Source organism: Grus americana, chromosome 6 (assembly GCF_028858705.1).
Source record: "Grus americana isolate bGruAme1 chromosome 6, bGruAme1.mat, whole genome shotgun sequence".
NCBI lineage: Eukaryota > Metazoa > Chordata > Aves > Gruiformes > Gruidae > Grus > Grus americana.
The window spans coordinates 15,551,014-15,577,292 of record NC_072857.1 but is presented as its reverse complement, the minus strand read 5'-3'; the positions used below and the strand labels follow the sequence as shown (position 1 = coordinate 15,577,292).

General features: G+C 39.6%; 1 protein-coding gene across 7 annotated transcripts in view; it reads right to left on the bottom strand.

Annotated features, from left to right (window-relative positions):
* Positions 1-797: 797 nt before the first annotated feature.
* Positions 798-26,279, bottom strand: part of CNTNAP5 (contactin associated protein family member 5) — a 299,942-nt gene continuing 274,460 nt past the window's right edge. For 2 of the 7 annotated variants that reach the window (XM_054830600.1, XM_054830603.1), the window contains 5 exons: positions 25,828-25,912; positions 16,165-16,383; positions 10,783-10,854; positions 9,594-9,757; positions 798-7,182 (listed from right to left, as the gene is read on the bottom strand). In XM_054830600.1, the coding sequence (XP_054686575.1) occupies positions 7,084-7,182; positions 9,594-9,757; positions 10,783-10,854; positions 16,165-16,383; positions 25,828-25,912 (639 nt within the window). In that variant the 3' untranslated portion in view covers positions 798-7,083. The other 5 variants (XR_008577725.1, XR_008577724.1, XR_008577726.1 and 2 more) reach the window with 5 other exon arrangements.

Genomic DNA, 26,279 nt, shown 5'->3' with positions numbered 1-26,279 from the left:
CCTGAAAGCTTGGGATGGGGGTTGCACCAAATCCAAGCATGTGAAACTCTTGAAAGAGTCTCCTCTTTATACTTAATTAGGATTTGCTGTTTTCTAAGTCAGCGTTTACTGGTTCTCGGTTGACAGTATCAAAGACTGTGGCTTTCAAAGGAGACCAAGAGATTGAAGTGCTCAGTTTCCACAGGGTGGGAGTGGGATGGGGCGTCTAATCGGTGACACTGAAAGCATAAAACCAAGGCAGAGTCACCGAGACTGAGCCAGCTCCAGTTTATCACGCTAGAGGTGTGTGTGAAGGTGGCAGAGTGCGAGTGTGATCCCTGTGACAGGCAGAAGTGCGGCTGTTGCACTAGGGAACACGTGGATATAAGCAGGGTTTCTGCGCGGCAGGCTGGGGAGAGAGCGTACGCACGTGCACATACGTTTCTGTGCACGAGTGCCTGGAAACATATATACACACTTTGTAACCAGAACTAAAGCACATCTCCAGACATAACTTTTAACCTCTTAGGTTCTGTGCCCTTATGCAGCCCAGGGTAGGTGCTGCAAACTGGCATTAATGAGCTATGTCAGGGATGTGGGTGATGACCAGATATCCTCTGACAGTAACTTTTAGCAATAGCTGAAATCAATAAATCCAGGTTGTGAGCACTTCAGCTTTTATTACTTGCCAGTGAGATCTGTTGGCTTAGAGTTAACATGTAAACGCCTGAAAATTATTTTTCCTATAATCAGCACTTTTTAATTTCCATTCAACTATAAGATAAAATAAAAACACAGGAGGAGGCATTTGTCTTCCACACAAAATCATACAAAAAGTCTCTTTTTATTAAATATACATTATTTACAGTTTAAGTCTTTCTTCTGTACAACAGTAACCATAGAAAACAAAAGAAGCTAAGGCTAAATTTTTTCAATCCCCGAACAGGGTATTAAGACATGTTACATTGTCTACAAAACTGACTTGGACTGAGGCAACGTCCTGTGGAATTCTCTTTAGAAAACCAGATAGCGAAAGGGGAATAATCTAAATCTCCATTTTGCTTTTTACTGTAACTGAGAGACTCTTGCATTACCCTTGGATGGACCATTAAAAGAAAAAAAGAAGTCCTTTTTTTGCTTTGCTACTGAAATGAGCAGCGTTCTGAGAGATTTATTTAATATAATTTGAGTAGAACAAAGTAAAATGAATGATGAAGGGCTCGTCTGTAGAAAGAGCCAATTTTTTATTATAAACATTTAATCTCAGCTAGCTTTCACAGCCTGTGAAGCTGCTCTTTTTGCCCTTTTTTTTTTTTTTTTAGCTTTTTAGGGTGCCTTCATTTTTCAAGTAGGATACAGTTCACCACAGTCCATCCAAGGGTGGACTCCATTAAAATCCCATAAAATCCTTTCAAAGTCAGTGGGTGGGCTCCCAAGTTGGTTGGCAACAGACCACCCACAGATCACCCTTCCCCCTACACACATTTCCAGGAACTCCTTCAGGTGACTTAAGCCACGTCATGGGCTTAAATGGAGCTGAAGATCATTGCTTTATCCCAAGTTTTATCTACAGTTCTGCTAGAAGACACACATAATTGCAGTGAATGCAACTCCTGTTGATAGCAGTAGAGGATGACGAATATAAGGTCCTGACTTGAATTCATATATGTCAGCCTCAGTTTGCTGATCACCACTGCCCTTGCCTAGGGCAATCTGAGGCTAAATTCATCTATGATGTATCTACAGTGACCTCAACAGGATTACCACGAGGTCTGAAGCTGTTTCTTTCATGGTGTGGGTTTCCAAGCAGGTCAGGTACTACAATGTTTAGCTTCTCGCTATCATTTAGATATAATGGTCTATGTTAAATATTTCATTTGCAAAACTCACAGAGATTTTTATGGCTGGATGCCTGATAGAACATGTACCTTCTTGCTCTGCTAACCTCTATCTGAAATTTCACGGAGTGGGCTTGGTTGTCCGAGTACTCCTCTGTGTTGTGAGTGCGATGTGAGGCTGCGACTGGCTGTATCTAAGCTTTACCTCAGAAGCCATCAGTTTTCTCTCTTAACGATATACATGCTCAGCATTGGCAGCAATGACAAAACACATAGGAAAATGGTTTGCCTAAATGATGCAAGAAGGAACTGTAAAGGGCTATGGCATGCAAAAGTGAGTAAATAATTTCCCATGCAGAAATCGTATCAGACGATTGTGGGATTGAAATCCATGACGAGAGTAATGATCGGCATATCAAGAAGCAAATGGTGTTGCAATGTGAACAGCAGTCAGTAGTTTAGAAAAAAGGTGCTACAAGCATCCTAAGGGAGGAAGAGATGGGGAGAGGAGATTCCCTAAGCAAACACCATTCTTTGGATCACCTGTTGTACCCAACATTTTGTTAAATGTCACGATTATTTGAGGGAAATCATCCCCAATTCTTTGGGGTATCAGGGAGAGCTCCAGTGATCTAGCTGAAGACATTCAGATTACTATCAGCCAGAGGTCTGAAACCCTCTCCCATATTTGAAGCACATCTCTGATACTTTACAGGGCAATTAAGGCTATGTTTTGGCAGACTAACTAGTAATTCATTCCATGGCAAAAATGAATCGCAGAAAAAGACCTGAAATGCTTGTATCCAGCTGATGGTTTCCATGCGTGGTTTCCAACAGCATAACCTTTCTGAGAGCTGTTGCCTCCTGCACTGCCTCATCGCAAGTGTAATGTGGAGAGTTAGTGCCCCCATTCCCCCTTACAGGTCACCATTTCCAGGTGACTGCGTCTCCATGGTGGAGTGCAGTCTCCCTTCTGGCTGAACACCCGGCTGACATTTTGAGAATCATGCAATTTCTTCAAAATTCTGTTTTCTGTGACTGCCAGGAGAAAAAGCATAACCTTAGTTAGAATCATAACACAAGCTCCTCTGCCTCCTACCATCAATTTGATAGCCCCACATGTTAAAGAAAAAAAGGAGAGAAAAAGAAAACAGAGGTGAACTAGATATGGAGTGACACTGTCAACACAAACTGTTGCCTTAATCCTTCCTTAGCTCGGCTTGTAGACTCAGTACATTACAAACAACAAACAACGAGCTTACAAATTACAATAGTTCACCAGAAAGTGTGCTTTTTTTTTTTCCAGTTTTTGTTTTTGTCAGAGTAACTTAGTGCAAAAGGTCACAAAAATAAGTACCAGTACACAGAAATATCCAAACTCCTATATGCATGACTCAAAATAAACAACCAAAGAAAAAAGCTATTTCAGACCCAAAAGAAGAGTGTGTTAAGAAATTTCATGTACAAAAGGAGCATGGAGGAGGGGGCCGCCCACAACAAAAGGAGACGTTGAGAACTTTTCACTGGAAAAGGAAGCACAGCAAAGTGCAGAACCAAAGGGAACAAATCATGCTTTGAAGCTGTGTTAGTAACTTGTGAAGAATATCCCCACAACCCCAAAGGGCATGGTGCAATTCTAACTGTCATCTACCAAGAGGCCTCCCACCAACCTCAAAAGACTCTGGATAAGGCCCTTGGTTTGGCAGGGATGTAACTGCATCACTTGGCTTGTTTGGTAAATAGGCATTTCAAAACTGCATGGAAGCTTTGAAATAGCACTTGTATTAGAGAGCCTCACAAGGTCTCAGCTGTTAAGTCTTTTACAAAGTGTTGCTTTCTGAAAAATAAAAAAAGAAATTAAAAAAAAAAAGAAACTCTTTGTGTCTGTGAAAAGCTGGCAGTGCAGAACAATACTTGCAACTCGTCTTCTTCAGTGTAAGCTTTGTGTAGGTGACGGCAACAAACAACAATGGCATGAGATGGTGGAACACAAAGGGATCAAATTCTGCCTCCTGTTATACTCTTGTTAATCTGAAGGACACACTGCAGCTGATTGGCTTACACTGATGGAAAGGAAGGTTGATTTTGTTCTGAAGATGGGATTTTTTTCAGGGATTCATTTCATCGAGAACTTAGGGGTTCTGGATGGTACTTACTGTAATTTGGAAAGCCAACAGGTATCAGACATATCTGCTTGGGGCAAGCAGATATGAGACATGACAGACAGGAGACTTGCAACCTTACTAGAGCTGCAGAGATCCTCTAGAGTTTGTCTCAAATGGCACCAGACACACAGGGCTAGAAAGGTGTCTTAGGGATCTGAGTTAGCTTTAGATTATGAAATCTGTGTAGATCTGTCTACATGTATACTTTCTGCCAAAGCTCCCACATGAGGCAATGAATGGATCTTGGATCTAGAATAGACTGGCAGGGGAACTATCCTCTCCCGAGCCCCACAGGTTACTGATCAGATGGCCACCAACTCAAATGGGTGCGTTGACACCTGATTTTCACGTATCCGACTGGAAGTAGACACATGCATTTCCTAAGCGGAGATGTCTAGTGTAATTTTAGATGCAAGGAGGTGTCCTTCCTTGATCCCAGCTGCAATCTCAATAAAAAAACAAGTTTCTTTTAAGACCTGTGCAGATATGTCTACTGGAGCTGCAAGACTAGGGTAAGATTGCTATTATATGTAGGCAAGTTCTGCTAGAAGTAGCTAACCTATTGCCAGGAGCCTACCCTGTCTCCATAATCAATGGAGAGAAAGATGCAGCTCCAGACAATGATTCATTTAATCTTAAAGGATGTCTGAGACATTTGCCCTGTCCTCACTGACCACAGGACAGGACTTGGATGACAACTGTAAAACACATAGCCTGTAAAACCAAACGCAAAATGAAACAAACCCAAAAGACTCAGATAAAAACAATCTTCAAGAGCTTCCATAGGTCTAGGACTCAATCTTATTATGCTCAGCAAAATCTATAGCTGACTTCATTAGAAGATTCACAGCTCCTTATCATAGTGAAACTATATGATGTATTGATTGCTCCTCGCCCAGTATGTGTGATATGTGATCAGTTAAATGCTAATATAGACAAACATCTCATTAAAATAAGAGTTTGGCTTACACTGTAAAAATTGAGCAATTGCTAAATAGGATGGGTTAAGTCTGGCTAGATCAGATTAAAATAAAACAGAGACAAGGCATCTCATGTTTGATTTTTGGCCATGAGTTTTAACTTAAACGTCAGGGGAATCTCATGACTGAACACAACCTGATAACAGTACAGCCCTGAATGGCTTGTTTTACCATCTCACCCAGATGAGAATCCTGGTTTAGCCAATGTGAATTAAAAGCCTGCCTTTTGTTTGGCTTTGTTTTCACTGCAGACATACCTTCAGTGCTGTGCTGTGGCAAGAACAAGAAAAAGAAGAAAAAAGTGTATGTGTTAAAAAATTTACTCAAAACACCCACACTGTCTTGTCTCTAGTAAGTGAATAAGGACAGATGAAATACGTACTGCAAATTACATAGGTGACTTAGGACCAATGTTTTATTTCCAAAAGAGAAATGGCACTCAATTTTCAAAGGTATTCAAATGTCTTGTAGTATTTTAAAACATTTGACAGCAAGGCAGAAGCAGAAATCCAACTGAAAATAATTTGAGTCAAGTGCTCATTTAATCACTTAAGCATTGATCCACATCCTCAGGAGACTAAAGTCCTTTGAAAGCCCACACTTCACTCAGGTGGCAGCCTATGTCTCACTGAAAGTTAGTGGAATTTAGCTTTCTGACAGACAGCCTTCATTTGTTTTCCATAGCCAGACACCAGGGTTCTCAGACAGTCCTTCTAGGTATCCAACTCAGACTTTGCATGACTAAATATCTTTATAAGCACGGCTGTTATTGGCCAAATCATTTCTGGAAAACAGGAATGTGCAGTGCTTAAATCCATATCTAAGTGACTTAGAATTTTCATAGCCTAAAAATTCCTGCCTAGCAATAATAATTTTCAGAGGTTACATACCATGTCACCAAGAGAAAAAAAAAGACTTGGTATCCTTGTACCAGCCCCTTACTTTTGTTAGGAAACTTGTCTTGGGAGAAGAAAGAAAACCCAAACAACACCTCCAAACAACTCTTTGATATTCTCAGATTTGCCATTAAAATAAATCCTGATATTTTATATATAAAAAGTATTACCCCCCCACATTTACTGAAAATTGTTATCTAGAATGATAGCTAAAAGAAAAAAGGAAAGATCCCCCCATTTAAAGAGCAATTTTAACAAAATAGTTTGTAATAGATGGAAAAAATTGAACTATGGAAAATGAAAGCAATTTTAACACCGGTAGATTTTTGCAAAATTGCATTCTCTGTTTTTAAAAAAAATATTTTTAATTGCCTTTAACTGGTACTGAAGTAAATCAGATGATGCCGTCATTAAAGAAAGCATTATAACCAAAAAAAAAGAAATAAAAAAAGGAGTTAGTATTAGAGTACTTCATGTAGTATCTTTTAGCTACCTTTTAATAAGAATATTGACATCCTGATTTAGAAGATAGGATTTTAAATATCAAGTCCATACAAATGTGTTCATTTGTGCAGCCCTGTAGCATATGAATATCCACATCTCATTACATCCGTAGGTATAGATGCACATGTTTCTGTATACTCATGCATGCATTTATGTATGTGAAGTTCGTTCTTTCTTACAGATGCACACCAACGTAGCTAAATTTTCAAGGAGTTTTACCAGCCTGGGTTATATTAAATGAGGATGAGGAAAAATGGACAAACAAACGACTTACACTGTTTTGCCAGGTCCGGGCTTGCGCACAGCAGTCTACTTACACCTGCTCTCTGGCCCAGGACTGAGCCACTGAGCTGTATCTGAAATGTTGGCAGCAACACTAATTTCTACCTTTAGTGGTGGGAACTTGATCCTCCTTGAGAAAGCTCAGCATCTTGCAGAATCAGGCCCCAAGACTGCTGAAAGTAATTTAGTCCCTTGAGAAATGAGAGGACTCTGCTTCATTGCTCAGTCTCCCTTTTCCAGCTGCTCCACTGCTGGAGCTGCTTTGCACTTTATTGTTGTATTTTGTAGTAATTTCATTCCTGGAAACTAACATGTAGGAAAGCAGAAGGCTGATTTGTGTCTGTTAGTTTGGACAGAGAAAAAATACACACCTGTGGGCTTTTCCCTCCTTCCTGCTCCATTCTTCATAAAGCCAATTAAGTACTTTAGGACTTATGTCTCAGAGGCCATTCCAGATAAGATGACTCAACCATGGGCAGAGGAGCCCATGTGCTCGCTTATTCCTCCCTTCCCGCCATGCCAAACAAAGCAGCTTTATCTGGGGGAAGGAAGGAAGGAAGGAAGGAAGGAAGGAAGGAAGGAAGGAAGGAAGGAAGGAAGGAAGGAAGGAAGGAAGGAAGGAAGGAAGGAAGGAAGGAAGGAAGGAAGGAAGGAAGGGAGGGAGGGAGGGAGGGAGGGAGGGAGGGAGGGAGGGAGGGAGGGAGGGAGGGAGGGAAAAAGAGAATTGATTTGCCAGGATTTCACTGAAAAAGATAAAGCAACGTAAAGGGAACACAGCTAATGAGTCCATCGTCACACATCTCATCATGCAGAAACACTCTCAGGTAATCATGTATCATGCAAACAGCCAGCATGAGGCAAAAGGGCTGTTGTCGAACACGGTCAAGGAAGAATGGCACCAATACTAATTTCAATATAAATGGCTTTATAAACTTGCTCAGTTAGAGTTCTGGTTATGGGGCTGGCCTCACATATTCCTCTTCATGATATCATTCCAAGATTGCTTTGTCTTCAGCAGACGTAACTTCTCATAAAATCTTCCAAAAGAAATGGTGAAGAATAACCAGATCCAAACTGTCATTTATTTATTTTTATTTTTCTGTTCCCTCCTCCCATCAAAAAAAAAAAGCTACATAACTTTGCAACGCACTGCCTGGAAAAAAGCACCTGTTGCAGGTGTAACCTCATCTCTAGTTTGCTGTGGGTTATTACCTCATACTGTGATTCCTTCATTTTAATCCGTGTAAAAAAGGTCACCATGCGGAAACCCCAGGATGTCTGCAGAAGGGTGCAGGGGTCAAAGAAAGAGGCAGCTGCACAATTAATTGCCTTGAATTAATTCTTATCAAGAGTACTGCAATAAAAATTTTTTTGGTCTTAGCTGCCAGATTCTGACTCCTGTCAGAAACCTTCAAGTCTGACAGCAAATTCTACAAACTCTTCAAGAAGCCCTGCGAAGGCAGTTATGTCACGCAGACACAAGCAGGGTGTGAAAAACCTCCCTTGGTGGGACTTCTCCATTTCTTAACCTTAGGATGCCTGTAACCGAAAAGAAGGTTTTTCACGCTCACACTGAAACCATGCAGCACGAGTGAAATGGGCAGGGTTTGAATCTTCAGTATTGTTCCCAATCAGGAAAGGACAGAAGACTTTAAAAATACAGGAGAGAAGACTGAAGTAGAGTATTTGGGATCTCTTTTAACTTGTTTCCCTAATGTTCTTCCTTGTAAACAGGGTTGATAAAATATTAACCTTTTTAGATATGACATTAGACCTCTCTCTATTTAGCTTTGGAGAACATATTCCAATTTCTACAAACAGGAAATACCAGTCAATCTTTCATGCAGTTTTGGGGTGGGCTTTTTTTTTTGAGTAGTTGGATTTCTTTCTTTTTTTTTAGAACTGGCAGAAGGTGTGACTCATGTTTAAGATTGAACTATTTTTGTTTTTTCTTTTCTATGTACTTTTTCTTTGCCACAGAGGCAACAGTGTTTAACCTCAGCGCGTGATAATCCTCCATATGGCATGAACAGGTATATGCTGCATTTCTAATGTTTCAGACAAATATAGAGCACCTAAGTCCTAGCAGCTTCCTAAACCCCTTGGAGATTCAAGCTACTATTTTCCATGCTTCAGCTAGGGTTATGCTAGAGTATGTTGGGTCTACATAGCCAGCCTTATGAGATGGAGGTGAAAGAGGTGCACAGGAATGACATTTATTGTTGATACATATATTGTTGGAAAAGTACTGGTAAGCCTAAAAGTTACAGTAAAAGGACAGGAGGTTGGGGGAAGGAGCTTAATGAGGACAGTTTTATTTTTCCTTACCTCATACCAGCTTCTCAACTGGTATAAATTAATGTAACACCATTGAAATCAATAGATATATATCAATTCATAGCATTTGAGAATTTGGCCAGTTCTTCATGATTGTTGTAAATGAGCCTGTAAAATAAATCAGATGTTTTGGTCTCATTCTTTCCCTCTATCCTGTCCCAGTATCTGTAGAGCTACGTATTCAGCTACTTTACCTCTACTTTATATAGTCCAGCTCTAGTGTAAAAGTGATGAATTAAATGGCTCCAGAGAAAAACACAAATAAATTTAGGGACTTTGAAACATCCAGGAACCCAAAGCAGAAACCAGGTGTACATGTGGATCTTATTTTGTGTGGGGTGGGATAACAGGTCTCTTGAGCTACAGAAGTAAACTGTGACTGCCAGGTTCTTGTGCAGAGAATGAGGCACTGTGATTGTTGTCAGTGTTTCCTGTGCAGGGCGGTCTTTTCCAAATGAAAAAGAAGGTAGCAAAAAAATGAATGTTTAAAAAAAAAATACAAAAAGAAAAAAGGAAGGAAGAAAGGAATAAAGGAAGGACGGTTAGGGGAGTTAGAGTAAGAATAAATTGCATTGTCCCTCAGATGAAATACTCCCGTTTGCACTCGCTCACTGTGTTCTGCAAGTCAATGTCAGCTTTAAAGGAGCTCTCGAGGTTTTCCGGGTATTCCTTCTCCTTTGTCTGGCTACTTCGATGTGCTTGTTTGTGCTGATAGAGGAATCTGCTCATGATGGCAATGATGCAAAAGATGATGAATATCACAACTGCTATTACACCTGAAGAGGGGTAAAAAAGGAAGGATAGAAAGAGTAAAACCAAAACAAAACCCCCGATTACCTAAAAAATACATTACCAATGTACAACAGCTACCGGATACGATAGACCAGTTCATCTCGGTCTGTACACAATCATCTGCCTCTATCATACCCTCCCTGGTAGTTTTTATTTCTATTTTGTCACCTTAAGTAAGACTTAAAGCAGCAAGCATTGATGTAATTGACCTTATTTCAGTCAAATTCTGCTTTCACTGGAAGTAAAGTTCGGTCAGTGTGTTTGTTTTTAAAAAACTAGATCTGTATGCCCATACAAATTCCTGCTCTGTCATATTTTCTTCTGTGTTATCTCTGGAAACCTTGCATGAGCCTTGTACTCTTTGGTTTATAGCTTCTAGATATTATCAAAGGCAGCTCCCTACATGGCATCCTATAAAACAAACAGAGATAAATTGCCTTCCAGTTTGTTAAAGGAAAATGAAAACCATACATGGAGCTATAAGGACAACTTTCCCTAGTATATAAATGCTTCCATATGACCTAGCGAGTTCCACTACGCCACCAGCTTGCAAAGAGAGAGCTCAAGAAATATGCGATATGTCAATACCGTGTTGAGGGTCTAATCAGAGTGGTGTGTGAAACAGTTACTAATTAGTTGGGTCTTAGATCACAGAGTAACATGGAATCAGAGAATGGTTAAGGTTGGAAGTGACCTCTGGAGTTCATCTTGTCCAACTCCCCTGCTCAAGCAGGTGGTTATATTCTAGAAGACTCAAGTTCTTGACAATCCATGCCTTTTTTTCAGTGATATCCAACATCACATGCCAGCACTACTGGCTTCATCCATAATGCAGGTGCCTATCTAGGCAGCTTGATACAGATATGTGCTAATAAATACAGCAAATACTAGACCTGCAGTAGGTTACAAAAAACTTGAACTGGATTTTATGGGGCCCAGATTTAAAGTACTCTAGATGCTTACCTTAACAGAATTATTTTTCAATTGTAATCTTTAAAAATGAAGTTACCTCCAATCACGGCTGAATCGCTTCTGACTGCATTGGTGAGAGGCTCCCTTTCATCTGTCTTCCCAAAAGGATCTGCAGTTGGTTAAACAAAACAAGACTTACTTTCTGTATCAACTATATTCATTTTCTTGTGGCTTAGACAGAAGTGTCCTCTTACCCTCATGAATTCTAATCTGTTTTCAAAAGATGTGATTTGGGGGATTGGAGAATCAAACCAGAAAGCTCTCTGAAAAATAAAGTTAGCTTGCACAGGACAATTTTCTTCTATATCTTCAGGAGCAAAGTCTGTTAAGGGTATATTTAAAAGGAAACAGGAAGGCTCACACTAACATCTGAAAGTGTTGTCTCAGTTTATCAGTAGAGGAATCAGAGAGACATTTGAACTAAATAGCCCATTGGGAGCTTTTCTCAGCCAGAGCTTTTTTTTGATACCTAAGAAACAATATCAGGTAGAAGCAGAAGGAAAGGAAGGCTAGACACGTTTAGACCTGACCTATGTTTGTAGATGCAGATATAAAAGCCAAATTCAATACCAGAAAGAGAAGCAGTCTCTGCTTGGGACAGCTTCTTGGAAGGGATGTTTTTCTCTCCATTGCAGAAATGCAGTGGTTAAATTGGATTCAAAACAGAGGAGTCAAAAATGAATTCCTATATTAAATGCTCTTCAGTGTTGGAGCTCTCTTGTACTCTATTTATAAATGACTACTGTCGAAACACTAGGCCAGTCTACATGCTGGCAGTTTCAAATCTGGATCCAAACCTGAGAGGTCAAGCCCTCCCAGAAGTCAGTTGAGTTACAGCAGTGTACCCACTTTAGTCCTGCATGTTTCAGAAGATGCTGTGTTTTGTACTGCTAGCTGAATCCAGTTTTTCTGCACCTTCACTTTTTTTTTTCCCCTTTCAGCTCACCCTCTCCTTTGACGAGACTCCTATCTGCGTTTCTCTCCTTTACAAGCCTCCAGGCTATCATTCAGAGGATGTACATGGGAGTTACAGATGTCTGTCTCTGTTATATATTATACTGCTTTGCCAAGCTGATTTTTCCAACGCAAGAGCTGGAAGCCTAACTGAGAAATTCGATGTTGCGAGGTTTATTGTAATTGAACATCCTTGCCTTAGTAAGCTGTCTCAGCTACATTTTGGTGTCTCATTGCCCAAGAAGATGTTTTTTATTGAAACAAGCAACGATTTCATATTTGTGTATCAGGAGGTGCTGAGTTTGTAATGATGGTGGCTTTGGGTTGTTTAGGTTCTTAAAGGGGGCACTTTTTCCTTATTCTCTACATCACTGATAACAGCCCCAAAAATGTGCAGAAGGCATCAGCCTCGAAGAGACTTTCATGTTTTAAAAGATGCAACTCTACTGCTAGTTTTATGGATGGAAGAATTTCTCACCAAACACATCAGGGGTTCCCCATATCTGCAATTCATTGACTGAGCTACAGGCACAAAAGGGACTTCTGGGTCCAGCTGAACACCTCCAGTACATCCATTATCAATATGAATGGTAATTGCCAATTATAGATGTGGACACTCAGGTTGAGACCTATTTACAAGAGGCCCCTTGCTTGGATATCGGGTGCCTATAGTGATGTTGCCAAGAAACAAATAGTCACGGCAATGCTTTGTCTCATTGACTATGTTTGTAGAACTGGAATGGGGATAAAAATTGTTGGTTTACACATAAATACAGATAGCATCATAGAAAAGGTTACATTGGAAAGGAAATCTGGAGGTTATTTAGCCTAATATCAAGCCTTTGAGTCTAAGCTCAAAGCAGGGACAAATTCAAAGTTAGATCAAGGTTGCTCATAATTTTGTACATCATGGGTAGGTTCATCTCCTTTATTTTTCAGTATCTCAGAGTTAGTTATATAAATTAAAACTAGTAATTTAGGCTCTTTTTATTTAGTCAAACAGAGGACAAAAGAACCTACAGATACTTTATACCCTAAGATGGCTGTCAAAGAATGAAAATGTGATTTGTCTATTTCTTTCCACAAACTAGAAGAGGGGAGTAATTACTATTTAGACTCAAGATGATTTAACTTTCAGATATGGGAATTTAGGTGAGATTTTTTCTACCTCACCCCTCAGCTGGCACCAGTGAAATCTGTTACAATAAAAATTCACATCTGTTAAACATCAATCCTCCTGTACTGGAGAAAAATCTCCGGCTGCTATCTGGTGCACGGTATTAGTCAAATAGAGCCATGAAAGACTATTAACTATGTATGAAAAAAGCATGAAATTAAATTTCTACCTCAAAAATTATATAAGACATCATTCATGCCTAAAAGATTATGTAACATCTGACACTAAATGCTGTTAAAGCTCCACTATTTTTTGGTGACTGTTACACAGAATTTAAGCACAGAACAAATGTTGGAGATCAGTTTCACAATGGATGCCAACAGATATAGGTCTTAAGAATTATGTTTTGCCTGAGAAATAAAATAAGGATACAAGGAGAGGAGGGTTTGTTACAGCGGAGCAGATGGCATGTGACAGCAGAACCAGCTCCAGTGGGAACACAGTAAACTCTGAAGCCAAGGAAAAGCAATACTGTGCCTCATATGAGACCTTAATAGGATATCCTCCTCCTTTTAGATATAACTGATGACATTACAATGCGAATCACTGAGGTTGGAAGCATCACTGAGGTCAGAAGGCCCCTCTGGAAATCATCAGTTTATTACAGCAAGTTTCTCAGGGCTGTATCCATTTGAGTTTTGAATATATCCAAGGATGAAGACTTCACAACCTCTCTGGGCCTCCTATCATCTTTGCTAGACTTCCTGCTTGTTGGGATGGACCATTCTTGATCTTGGAGGAGGTAATCCTTTAACCAGCTCTCCTGGACTCCTCTTCTCACCAAGGCTGTATCCTGTGGGATTCTTCCAAGCAAGTCCATGACCAGGTCAAATGTTGTTCTTCTGAAGTCTGCAGTCATGCTTTCTGCTTTTTTTCCTTCTTCTTAGGATCCCGAACTCCACCATCTCACAGTTGCTACAGTCAAGGCTATCCTGGCACATCCCTGGACAGTTCCTCCTTGTTTGGAAATATCAGGTCCAGCACAACTAGCACAGTGAGACAGGGACTTGCACTGTTTAAGCTGCCTTTCAGAAGCAAAATTTTTCAATGTAGTTTCTGACTTATGAAAGTCCTTGGCATTTTTTTAGTTTAAATGCAAAGACATGCTCTTCCACTGGGGTAGACAGCTCAAGACTCCACCATTCACACAGCTGAGTCTGCTCTGGCATTTACAGTATTTTAATATATATTTAAAAAAAAAAAAAAAAAAAAGGCATAGTAAAAGTCCATTATCTCTATGCCATCAGTGTAGAGTCCAGAATACCAAAACCTCTACATGTGCCTCAGCATGGAAGAAGGTGATTTGCAGATCTTTGTTAAATATCAAAACCACAGTAAGTCACATTTCATTTTGTGTTTCCTAATCAGAAAGGGTGTGTATGGATAACTGAGCCTGAGTGAATGGATTTTATTCCATATCTGTCTGCTAGGAAACTTTCTTGAAGACAAGTATTCCTCTCTGAAGGAAAGAGCTTCAATTGTTTTCAAGTTATAAATATAGGAAGCTTTTTTCACACAGTTAAAGAGAAATTTCCTAGAGGGCTTTTTTGTTGTATCTGTACATTATAAAATCGACACAGACATGTACAGTCAACTTTGAAGTTCTATTTTTCTTCTCAGACACTCAATAATGAGAAATTGGGAACTGATGAGTTGAGATATGAGCACTAAATTTGAATGTTAATCCTTAACTCTGTCTTCTTTTTATTTCTTAAAATGTGTCTTTTCCATGTATAAATGTAATTCTCAAGTACATCTATACTAAGTATAATTTGCTATAAATCGGAATTTTTTTTTAACAAGAATCTACCACCCAGTGCTCTTACTACAGCATATAAAGACATGAGGTCTTCAGAACTAACTTTTTCTAAAGATCTTATTGAGGCTTTAATCAAATCCAGTGTGAATAGAGAGGCAGTAGTGTCAGTTAATTCAACATATTGAGAGGAAATCATATTTTAAAGCACAGAGTGGCAAAGACAGGGATGAGCTTTTATAATAATTCTGCATTTCTGACGTAACAGTGCTTAACCTTGACAATAGAGTGCAACTGATTGTAAGCTTTAAATATTTAAGTCCACCCTGCTCTGTGTTCTGTCCTGCATTTCTGAGCCTCAGGTTTTACTGCTCTCTAAACTCTTTAGAAAAATTAGATCCCCAAGGTGACAGATCACAGGGCACGGAGTTCATATTTTCAGTATCATTGCCCATTCAGTATTTACAAGACACATTTCTTCTGTGCATCAGATACCTTAGACAACTCTGGGCGGTGAGAAGAAAGTTGGCGGGTGGGGAGAAGCACAGACACTGGCAGCCACTTCTCCACAGAGTAATCAGCAGCCTTTTTGCCTATGCAGAATGCTAATAGCATCGTTTGTTTTCTGCTGAATATCTTAGGCAGAAGCTGCAGGAAATGGGGATTTGATGCAAGTACAAATGTCAAAGGAATCATATTATGATCTAAACCAGAGTTTTACCAGCTATCAGTAAAGAGAAAGTGGCTTCATAGGTCAAGGGGCAAAAAATAGCCCTTAATTTGTACCTCTTTCTGGTCATTAAGAATTCTGCCACATCCACTGGTGACTAAAGCAGCAACTTGATTGCCCCATTCCTGGTGACAACACTCCCAGCTGCTCTGAGTTTCCTTCTCTGCATACAAATTCACATATGCAAAATACTTAAGATTCCCAGAGGACAGTTTCAGGATTGCAAAAGATAAATGAACTATTGGGATCATCTTACTGGTACCGCTCAAGTAGCGCTCCTTCTCTTTAGCCCGAGAGAATAAAGTACAAGCATTCAATGGAAGTCACGCCCATGTGTCGAGGGGTTTGTACAAGGAGGTTTTGTTCGTTTCTGCTAGGGTGGGAACAAATTCGACTTGTTTGTTGTATGACTCCTCTTGCTGATCACCACTGGGATAGGAAATCTGTGTAACATTTATGTTCTCCTTTGAGATCTGCAGCACTGGAGCTATCTAAAGTGGACAGGAATGGCAAATCAGGTGCATAATCATACTTCCAATGCTGTCTCCATTATGGCTTTGGGACTTTTTTGTTTGTTCTAGGCATGTTTTAGGCAATCCAGGAACTTAGTCTGAAAACTGTTTTAGTACAATAGGGCCTTGGCTAATCCTAACGCCCATCCTCAACACTCCTATTTATGAGGGAAAAGGCAACTTTCCAGTTCCAATATTTATACAATCACAATTGCATTACAGCAAAAAGGAAGGAAACCTCACTCTACAGTATCTTTTAAATTCCCCATTCCCCTCTTAGCAGGACATACCTGATGAGGAATATATTGTGGTTACTGTGTTCACATCAGCTTCCATTATGGACGCACAGCTGGATTCAGTCAAGGAACCTTTGACAGTCACGGGAGCAACACTGGGATGGCGTAGGGCAGCTTTCAGGGGAGCAATGTGGTTGTACTGAACAGAGGACAGGCAGCCAGTGAAACCATAGGCATTTGCTTTTGAAACTTCAGGGTCCAGTGACAAACTCTCTGCAGTACAACACAAAAACACTATAGGAATTATCTGGTTTAGAAAGGCATATAAAAAAATTAATCCTTTTTTGCCTTACCCACCCCCTTTACTTCTCTTCATCCAATCTCAACTGTTCAAGTTCTCCTTTAGCAGCCTACAAATTCTCTCTGGCCTGACCCATAAGGTTCCCATCCCCGGTCCTTCCTCTACAACGCTACTTACATTGAATCAAGCTGGCTTGAACATAAAAGCCTGCACTGTGCTTCTTTCCTCATCCATTTTCTCTGCTGTCTGGACAAAATCTAACACATTATAGGTGCTAGCCATGGCAATAACAATAATAATAATAAAAAACAGTAAAAATAGCAACACTGAATATCACAGGATCTTGGGGATGATGCTGTTTAACTTTTTTTTTGCATCTGTTAACAACATCAGTTTCACAGATATGGACCATATCTTCAAGGCATTCTACCTTCTCCACTCTTTTAATGAAGGAGTCTGCTCTCTATTGCCTATTATACAATGCTTCATGTGGCCTAATATTGAATGGCTTGCTAATATAGGCTTCCACTCTTCTTCAAGAGTTTATTTTTCAACTTACTTTTCTAATCCACCTAATCACATTACAACATTTTTATAACCAGAGTTCCTAGGAGTCCTCCTAGTTATGAGCCAAGCTCTTACTCTGCTAGCCCTATTCCACTAATAAAATAAAAAGCAAAACTATACCTCTTTTGATCTAAATCACAACCAAAACCAATATCTCCATGCTTTTTTTCAGCCTGAAGATGAGATAGTGCAATTAACTTATCTGTCGGTCTGTGTTCATTTAAATTTCACAAAGAGAAAGCCAATTCAAAGATAAGTGTTTTTTATTTAGTTCCAAATGTTTTAATATCAAAGATTGGGAAAGTCAGTGAAGGACAATGAAGCCATCTTCCCTTTCCTCCAAGCTCTCATTTATTTACTTTCCAGAAACTGAAATTCATACTGCTCAGAGGTCTGTAACATGATGCGCCTTATATCTAGGTCAATCAAACAAGAAAAAAACCCCACAAATGCACACATACACAGTATCAAAAGTTATTCAAAGTCTTAAAAATTACCTGCTAATGAAAAAATTTCTAGCACTGAAAGTTTTGGAAATATTTGACATTGGAAAATAAGGATTCCCAGTTTTTCAAGTTTATTTTCAAAGCGTGAAAGAGTGAGATGGTAAACTTTAATATAAGGTCAATTTTTTCCACTGTCATTCAAGTACAAAGATTTTACATGCTCTCAGTCAAAAGGATTTAGGAAAAAAGTAGACCTTCTGTTATAGCTGACATTGATACCCGAATTACATAAACTTCTTTTAAATATAAGAAAATACAGAGAAATCTCAAAACTAGCTCGAATCACACATTACTTTGGTGCTCAAGATCTGTGACTGTTATGTCACGCAGTCAGAGGGAATTAGCTGAGAAGACTTCTAATTATGTTTGAATGTCTTCATGGAAGTATAATGTGGAAGCGTTTGGCTGTTTCTGAGTAAAGCAAGGCACGGCGTGAGCTTGCTCTCCAAGGGGTCTTTGCAGGAGAGATGCTCTGGCTGCAGAGCTGTCATGGGGACAGTCTATGGGCTGTGAGTAACGGTGAGAATGAGAGATGGGAAGGGAAACAGTGAGGCTTTGCCACTGAAAGAACTGTAGCCTTACAGAGGTTCACATTTACCCTTCTCAAAGTGTGTAGGAATTGGCTGCATTCAGGTTTTTAATGAGATTTTGGCAGGGGTGTTATAAAACAGACAAAGAATTGTGTCCAAGTTTCTGCAAGAAGACTTATATAAAACTAAAAGACTGATTTATGGTATTTGCCATCTTTGTTGAATTTACAAAACCCTTTGTAAACATTCCTACTCTCAGCCTTCCCTGTTTTCTTAGCTCTGACACAAAAGGTGGATTTGTTGGTATCTTTTAGGCATCAGGCAATCTAAATTGCTCTGTTCTGCCCCAATGTGCAAAAGGTAAAGCCTAAGAAATAATGAATTCTTTCTTCATGGTACAGTAGTTTGAGAAGTCTAAGATACAGTATTTTTGAAGGCTTTTTTAAACAGTCAAATTAAGGGCCAATTCCAGGAGTCTTTTGTCAAAGTAAGCTTTGCATGAATGAGAACTAGGAGATTTTTTTCTTGAGAGGCTTTGAAATTTGAAAAAAAAAGAAATCAAAGAACAAACAAAGAACAACCCCAGACTTCTCTGGTGAAAATCCCATGTGCACAGATACTGTTTGCTTTATTATATGGCTTTAGGTGCATGTCTTACGTCTTTCAGAAAGTGGGGTTTTCACTGTTCTCACTGAAAGACCTGCACAACTTGGATGTGAACTTGTGCTGCCCTCTGAATTCTTGAGTGGATAACATAAATCCGTGATTACGATATGATTGCCTCTGTGAAAGGCTTATTAAAGGCCACTCCATCACTTGAAGTCTTTAAATCACGAGAAAATGTTTTTCCAAAAGATATCTGCGTTACGTGACATGGTGCTCAGAGAAGCAACTCAGTGAAGTTCCAAGGTCTGTGTTGAAGCAAGGTCATATTGAAACGTCAGTGGCCCTCCTCTGACCTGGTAACGCTGTGAATCTTTCCATGCATTTGGCCTGGAAAGTCACACTGAATTGCTGCTGATGGCTTGGTTTGATCTTCTGACATCTTAGCGTTGTGTTTCTGTTCTCGGTACTGGAGACTGAGCTACTTTGGATGTTTTCTACATGGGAGGTGAGAAGGCAATCTTTTTCAGCTTTTGCGTAATTTAACTGTTCATTCCCCGCAACTTAAGTTTAGCCATATTTTTAGGAAGTACTTTTTAAGCTTTGTCTGCTGAGCTGTGCATAAGCTGGTCTGACTTCTTGCTGGGTCCTCCAGCTGCTCCCTGGAAGCTGCTTTCAATGTCACAGCTCAGTAAGTTTTGTGTTGGTTTTGCTTTCCTGTTTTCCATGTATTGGTAATGGCTTTCTGTGACACTGAGGATTAGATCTAACATGTAGTTGTATTTTTAAAACCTTATTGATTGTATCAACATAATTTATCTGCTGATTCATTCCTATTCACCAAAACAGACATCCTGTTCTACTGCTGTTTCTTTGTGCACCTCTGCCATATACAACAGACTTGGTTTAAGATCTTAAATGAAGTAATTTTAAGTCTTAATATCTCAGTAATGGGGAAGTAGTTTTCATCATAAACAGAATTCTGCCAGAATTCTCTAGGACCAAGCACTAAGCTGCTCACCAATGTATCAGCAAATTGACATGGTAAATGATTACTAATATGACAGCTGAAATCAAAGAGAAATCAAAAGTGTTATTTTATAGGGAGAGTGGCTCAAAAGACCTTTTTTGTAAGGATATCACTGTGAAAAATGGGACCATAAACATCATCCAATATCTTTTTGTTCTTTCTTTCTAAACATTAATTTCACATCCCTTAGAAACTTAAATCTCCACACTGCACCTGTCTCAGAAAAGTAGAGTTGACTAGCAGGTACTATGTAGCTACCTCAAAAAATATGCTATGTCCTTCAACAACATCAGTAAACACTGCTAATTCTAATCATTAATTTAGAAAGGGCAGAAAGCATATCTTGGATTAGACTTGGACTCACAAAAAGGCATGTTTGGAATAATCTGATTTCCTGGTGTAAGCCTGCTACAAAGACAGCAGAGTGAACACCACAGACATTTTTCCTGATTAGAATCCTTGAGCTCAACCATTTTGGCTCTTGCTTAAGAAAAGGATGAACTTGAACAGGAGACAGGCTCCAGGCATTTAATGCACCTCCAAGACACTTCTGAAAAAGCAAGGGACAGCAAGAGCAAAGTAAAGGTACTTTTCCTCTACAAGTTTTCTTAGGAACGAGCAGAACGGACCAGGATTTGCTTGCCAGCAATTGAGCATTTTTTGCCAAGTGGAACATTTGAGAATTTTTGTTTCATTAGGCTTAGCGGAGATAATTTCAGACATGCATTTAGTATGTTTTCTTAAAGACAGTTTGTCATTGAAAATGAAGCACCGCTTTGAGTTGCAATACGAAATTTGTTACATGTCACAGTTTCTGACATTTGAATCCTAATCTTTCACAACACAGCCATCTGATGTGATTTTGCATGGGCTCAAAATATAATCCAGAAGAAGAAAGTATGCAAGAAGATGGAGAGATGATGTGCAAAATGATACATGGTTTTCTCAGGAGCAGATAGCTAAAATCAACCCAAATAGCAAGAATTCAGACTAAAAATAAAATTTCTGGATAGAAGTAGATGACCATGGACGCTTATTTAGGCAGTATTATCATCAAGAAAATGGGGATTTAAGCATGGTGTTATGATCATATGGTAAATGATATTGCTGGGGAAAGAATCTGAATAGATTTGGTCTCTTTGAGAGACACATGATCACATTATTGGCTTAGACCTTGGATAGCTTGAAGTGCCTGGGGTCGCCAAAGTTTACCTATTTTAACTGCTGCCATCTTGGTCCCAAATGCCTCTCTCTCCTCTTTTATCCTAAGTAGTCATTTCCATTTCCTTTAATGATTTTCTAGGCTGCTAGGAGAAAAAAAAAATTTAGACCAATAATGCACCCAAGAAATGCTTTTCTGGGCCTATGTTCCTTCTAAGAAATGGGCAAGACGAATCTGCAGTAAAGACCTTTGCAACAGCCAGAAGACTCCAGTCAATATCTCTTGCAGCCACTGCTGAACTGTTTAAAATGCTAGAGTATGATATCCCGACACTGTGACTTTAAATTTCTCGAGCAAATTGTGATCTTGTGAGCTTAAAAAAATCCACCAAAAAAATGGACTTAAGTATTTTCTATAGAAACTCTCTAAAAGGAGATACTTCTTTAGGGAAGCTTTTGTATCTCAGTTAATGCCAACTTACCCCTATTGATTTAATTATTCTGTTATCATGTCCCCCCAATATAATATCATTCTTGGATGAATTGCTCTGCGATCTCTTCAGTGTATAGATCTCATTTTCTTCTTGTGGAGTTTTAATAAGTAAAGCTATTTTATAAATCGTAAGAATCATACTGCACCTATATAATGATTTTAAGAAAATTACTTTCTAGATAAACTTTCTTCTATGTACACTTTACATCAAAGCCGAATGATTCATTGGAAAGACTCCTACAACTTGAGTGTGTTTTAGCTCAGGCTTTTAGAGATAAAAGATATCATGAGCATGTGCTAGACTACACAGTTCTTTACATCACCAGTGTGTGTGCTAATTCATCACTTTGAAGACACAAGTTAGGTCAACATTAATAGAAGCTAAGGAAATCTTTGCCATCTTTTTCTTCAGAATACTCTTGAACCCCTTTCAATGCTACCCTTTTACTCTGGTATCGCTACGCAGTTAGTATATTAAATTGCTTAGAAGCAAATACGCAGACAATGAGATTCACTTCTCTGCATCAGAGATTATTTTGCATCAGAGATTATTATGGTGAAGTATTTAGACATGTTGGGGCACAATAAGAAGGTTTCAAAGATTCATTAAGGTCAACCCAAAACAAATAAATTATATTTTCCATTGGGATAGCAGCTTTTTCTAGACAAGACCTAACCATATGCAAATGTGTCTCTGAGATCAGAGAGTTACAGAATAATTTAAGTTGAAAGACACCTCTGAAGGTCATACAGTTCAATCCCTTGTTCAAAGCGGAGCCAGCTTCACAGTTAGGTCAGATTGCCAGTAGAGCTCATGTGGTTAAATACAGCAGTATGATCTCTGCAAGGAGTACTTAAAGTAAATGAACTGGGACTCTGGTTAAGATTTCACTGAGGCTTTGCCATAAACTGTATGACCCACTTGGGGCCTGAATCCAGTACTCACTAAAGTCCATGGAAAAACTCCCATTGATACTGATGAGCTTCGGATAGGTCCTTTTGTGTCTTGCCTTTATATTTGTGAAGTAAAAATGACAACAAACTACAGGATAATATTTCTCTATTGCTGTTGGACACTGTGAAGATGAATTCAACAGACCACTGTTGGCTACTTGAATGCTGCTTCTTTTTACTCCCTTGTCTTCAAAACCACACTTATATTTAGATTGATCTTTCTAAGGCAGCTATATGGCCCCATTACTGTGGATCTGAACAGTCACAGCCTTTAATGCTTTTATCCTCCTAGTATCCCTCTGATGTAGGGATGTTCTATTATCCATGCTTTACTGATAGAGAACAGAGATAGTAAAGCTCAGACTGGTTCCAGTGGGAATAAAATGCCTGCTTGCCTTTATATCTGCACATAAAGGGCTTGCCCAAGGTCATTCAAGCAGTCTGTGGCAGAGTGAGTGTTGCTATGTTTTGAAATCCAGGTGAGCCCCCTCTGCCTTAAACGGAGGTTTTTTCCCCTGGAATTCAGAGGTGGGTGTAGGGCAGCCATTGGAAAATATAGCAGATTTCAAAAGCAGAAAAAAATATCAGCGTTTAAGTAGCTTTTGACTAGAGGAAGTGTAATTGGGCTGGGGGTGGGAAGCACTATTATTTAAAAACTGGTCATTGTATAGAAGTGTGCTTTTCAAGAGTTCCAGCTGTGCTAAAATGGTTATCATAAGAAAATCCAGTGAGGAAGAGGTTTCAATCTTTTATGATGTCCTGCTAGAAGCTCTGAGGTTTCTCAGCCAGTGGGAAATGAATGGTAGAGTCGAGAAAGAAGGTGTTATAATCATCTAGTTAAGCAGCCAGGAACAGGCTGTTAGAGCAGGCAAATGAGCAGTGGTGTGACAGGAAAGAAGAGGATACACAAATTTTCAGAAAAGTGTAGCATGGATATGTAGGACACGTAGAACAGAGTTTTTCTATACGGTTCTGTTTCAGCAGACACTTAAATGGTCCTAACGAATGCCTTTAGGTACCTAAATCCCAGCGGCATCCAAAACAAATACTACAGGAAGTTGAGGTCTAGTTCGAAGCATCACATGCCTCTGGAAGTTTATGCTTTGCTGAGGGGATGACAATGACAAGGAAGAAATTGGAGGATATTAGTTTAGGTCAGCAGCATTCACCTTCTGGTGAATCATTAAAAGAAGCTATAGTCAACATTTTACCCATATAATAGTATAAATGATGAATGGACATATTTATGTAAGTTCTACATTCCTAAAATGACAAAGTCCAGCTCTCCTCTTGATACAACAAGGCAATACTCTTCACTTTGTAGCAGTAGGGATTTCTGGGGGGGGGTTTGCCAGCATGGAACAGTGCACAAACTGAGTAAGTTTGGAGACAATACAAAATTGGGAGGAGCAGTTGGCAGACCAGATGGCCGGGCCACCATCAGAGGGACATTGACAAGCTGAAGAAATGGGAAACCAGGAACCTCATGAAGTTCAACAAAGGAAATGCAAAGATTTGCACTTGGGTTAGGAATAATCCCATCTACCAACACTGGCTGGGGCTGACCAGCTGGCAGCTTTGCAGAGAAAGATATGGGGGTCCCAGTGGACAACAAGCTGACCATAAGCCAGAAATGTGCCCATGCAGCAAAGGCAGCCAATGACATCCTGGCATCCAGGGTTGCCTTGGGAAGAGCACTGCCAGCAGACATGAGGAGGTGATCCTCCCCCCGCACTCTGCATGGATGTAACACTACTGGAGTGCTGGTTCCAGTTCTGGCATCCCCAGTGGCAGACAGACATGGACCTAGTGGAGTGAGTCCAGTGAAGGGCTGCAAAGATGATTAAGGGACTGGAGCATCTTTCATATGAGGAGAGGCTTGAGAGAGCTGGGACTGTTCATTCTGGAGAGGAGAAGACTCAGGGGATTTGTGATTCTGTGAGAGCACAAGGACTCAGCACAGCCACAGTTGTGGGATAAAACCCGGAAAATGAAATCCTGACATAGAAGAAAAAGTCTGTGGAAATTCACTTAACATATGAAGAAGAAACCAGAATTAGGATTACGCTGGAATTAAAGTGACTTGCTGGGATGCATTGTGTGATTCCTGGTACGGCAATAAGATCTTGCACCATCTGGATGGCCAAGTTTATGGCTTTAGCGTCATTACAGAAAATGAACTATTGCTATTATTATTATTACTATTACTAAAACAAAATCACGAAAAACACTGGGGCAAGAGAGAAATAACAGAAGGATATATCCATTAAAAGCTGTCTGGAGACAAGTTTGTGGTGTTCAGTGGAACTGAATGCCAGACCTCTGGAGATACATCTGGGCTTTTTGGCTTTGCAACAACCTTGTACTTGTAAAGTTAATCTTGTTTTTGTGACTAAATCTAGTTTCTCTCCATGATGCCGAGCTGCATCTTGTCAGCTTGCTGGCTACATGTTTGAAGGTCTTTGTGCTATGTTCCATCTTGCTGGTTAGAAAAGCCTTGGTTTATTGATTTGGTATCTATAGCTGGAGCTTTAGGTAGAGGTCATGATGAGCAATGTTCTTTTAGATTTTAAGCACTACAGCTGACTGTTGACAAAATGAGATTTTTAGCTTAGCTCTGACTTGGGCTGAAAAGTGTCAGGTACCCAAACCTGTCCACAAAGGCTTGGAAGACTGCTGCACTCTGAACAAACATTAGTTATAATTAAGAGGAAAATCAGTTCCTGCCCTTAATCTACTTAGTAAAACATGATGCAGAATGCACTGATGTCATTATATACAATTATATTGCACAAGTAGACACTAGATGATGTCTGGTGTTTCTGTCCAGCTACCAATCCCGCAGGCCTTAGGTGCCATTAATAAAACATACAAGATTGTAATAGTGAAACCTCCATATCAAGCCTGACAATTCTAACAAAGGACTAAAATGTCTGTAACTAAGGAAGTATTTAGAATCTTACTGGGAATGAATAAGGCTCTTTTATATAAAGTAATATAACATACTTGACAACAAAATAGAGGAGTTCTACTTTCCAAATTTCTGGCAGTTTTCCTGGTCTTGTAATGGCTTTGTAGTGTGGAAAGGTAAAGATGAAGAAGGTCCACGTACGGAGCATGCAGAATTGTGGCCTCAGTGATATATGTAATATAAATATTCCTTGCAGAATTCAAATGGAAAAGGACTGGGAGTGTAAAAAGGGTAGAGAGGATGAAGGCTCACAGTGCTGCTGTTCTTATCATTAGGAAACAGACATGGCTTGAGAGGAGCAAGTTGTAGTCAGCAAAATGGTATTAGGCTAAGATGCTACCCTGTGCAGCCACCCAGGCAGTATGAATCACTTTACTGGAGGGAGAAATGGGAGAAGTTAATATTGCTATCAGTGCAAACAATTAAAGCTGCCAAATTTTTGCACTGATGTCAGGCAAATAGGAGTACTGGAATGGTCAGACCAACCCTTACAGCTAAATCAGCCAAACAAAACCCCAGTCCTATTAAAAATGCAACACACAGTACAGGTTAACTCCAGCACTGTAACTGATAAATCACGAATATTTTTAGTAAAACCTACCTGTGACCTTGCCCAAGGTGAGCGATTTGATGGCCTTAAAATCAATTTCAGAAAAGTTGTGTTTGAGTTTGAGAACTTGATCAACCTGGAAGAGGTCAATAAAATTAGTTCATTACAACAGCACGTAGACACCCCTAGATCTCTCTGTGCTGCAGACTTCTGGGAATGCTCTCAGCTGCAAATCAGTCAATTCTGCCCCCAAGCGTGATTCAGTTTCTAAAGATAGGAAAGTGCATGTGCTTTGATTTTAGCATGAGAAGCTGAAAGGTACACCAGAATAGTCATATAAAGGGCTTTGAAGAAACTTCCCCTCTGCAGAAAAGCTTAAAATGTTTGACACTGAAATCCCCTGCTTCCCCAAATCCATGTCTAGTCACTTCAGAGTACACTCAAAGGAGGCCTCTCTAGAAATGAATTGTGAAGAATTAGTTCTGCATAGAAGAAAACCGCAG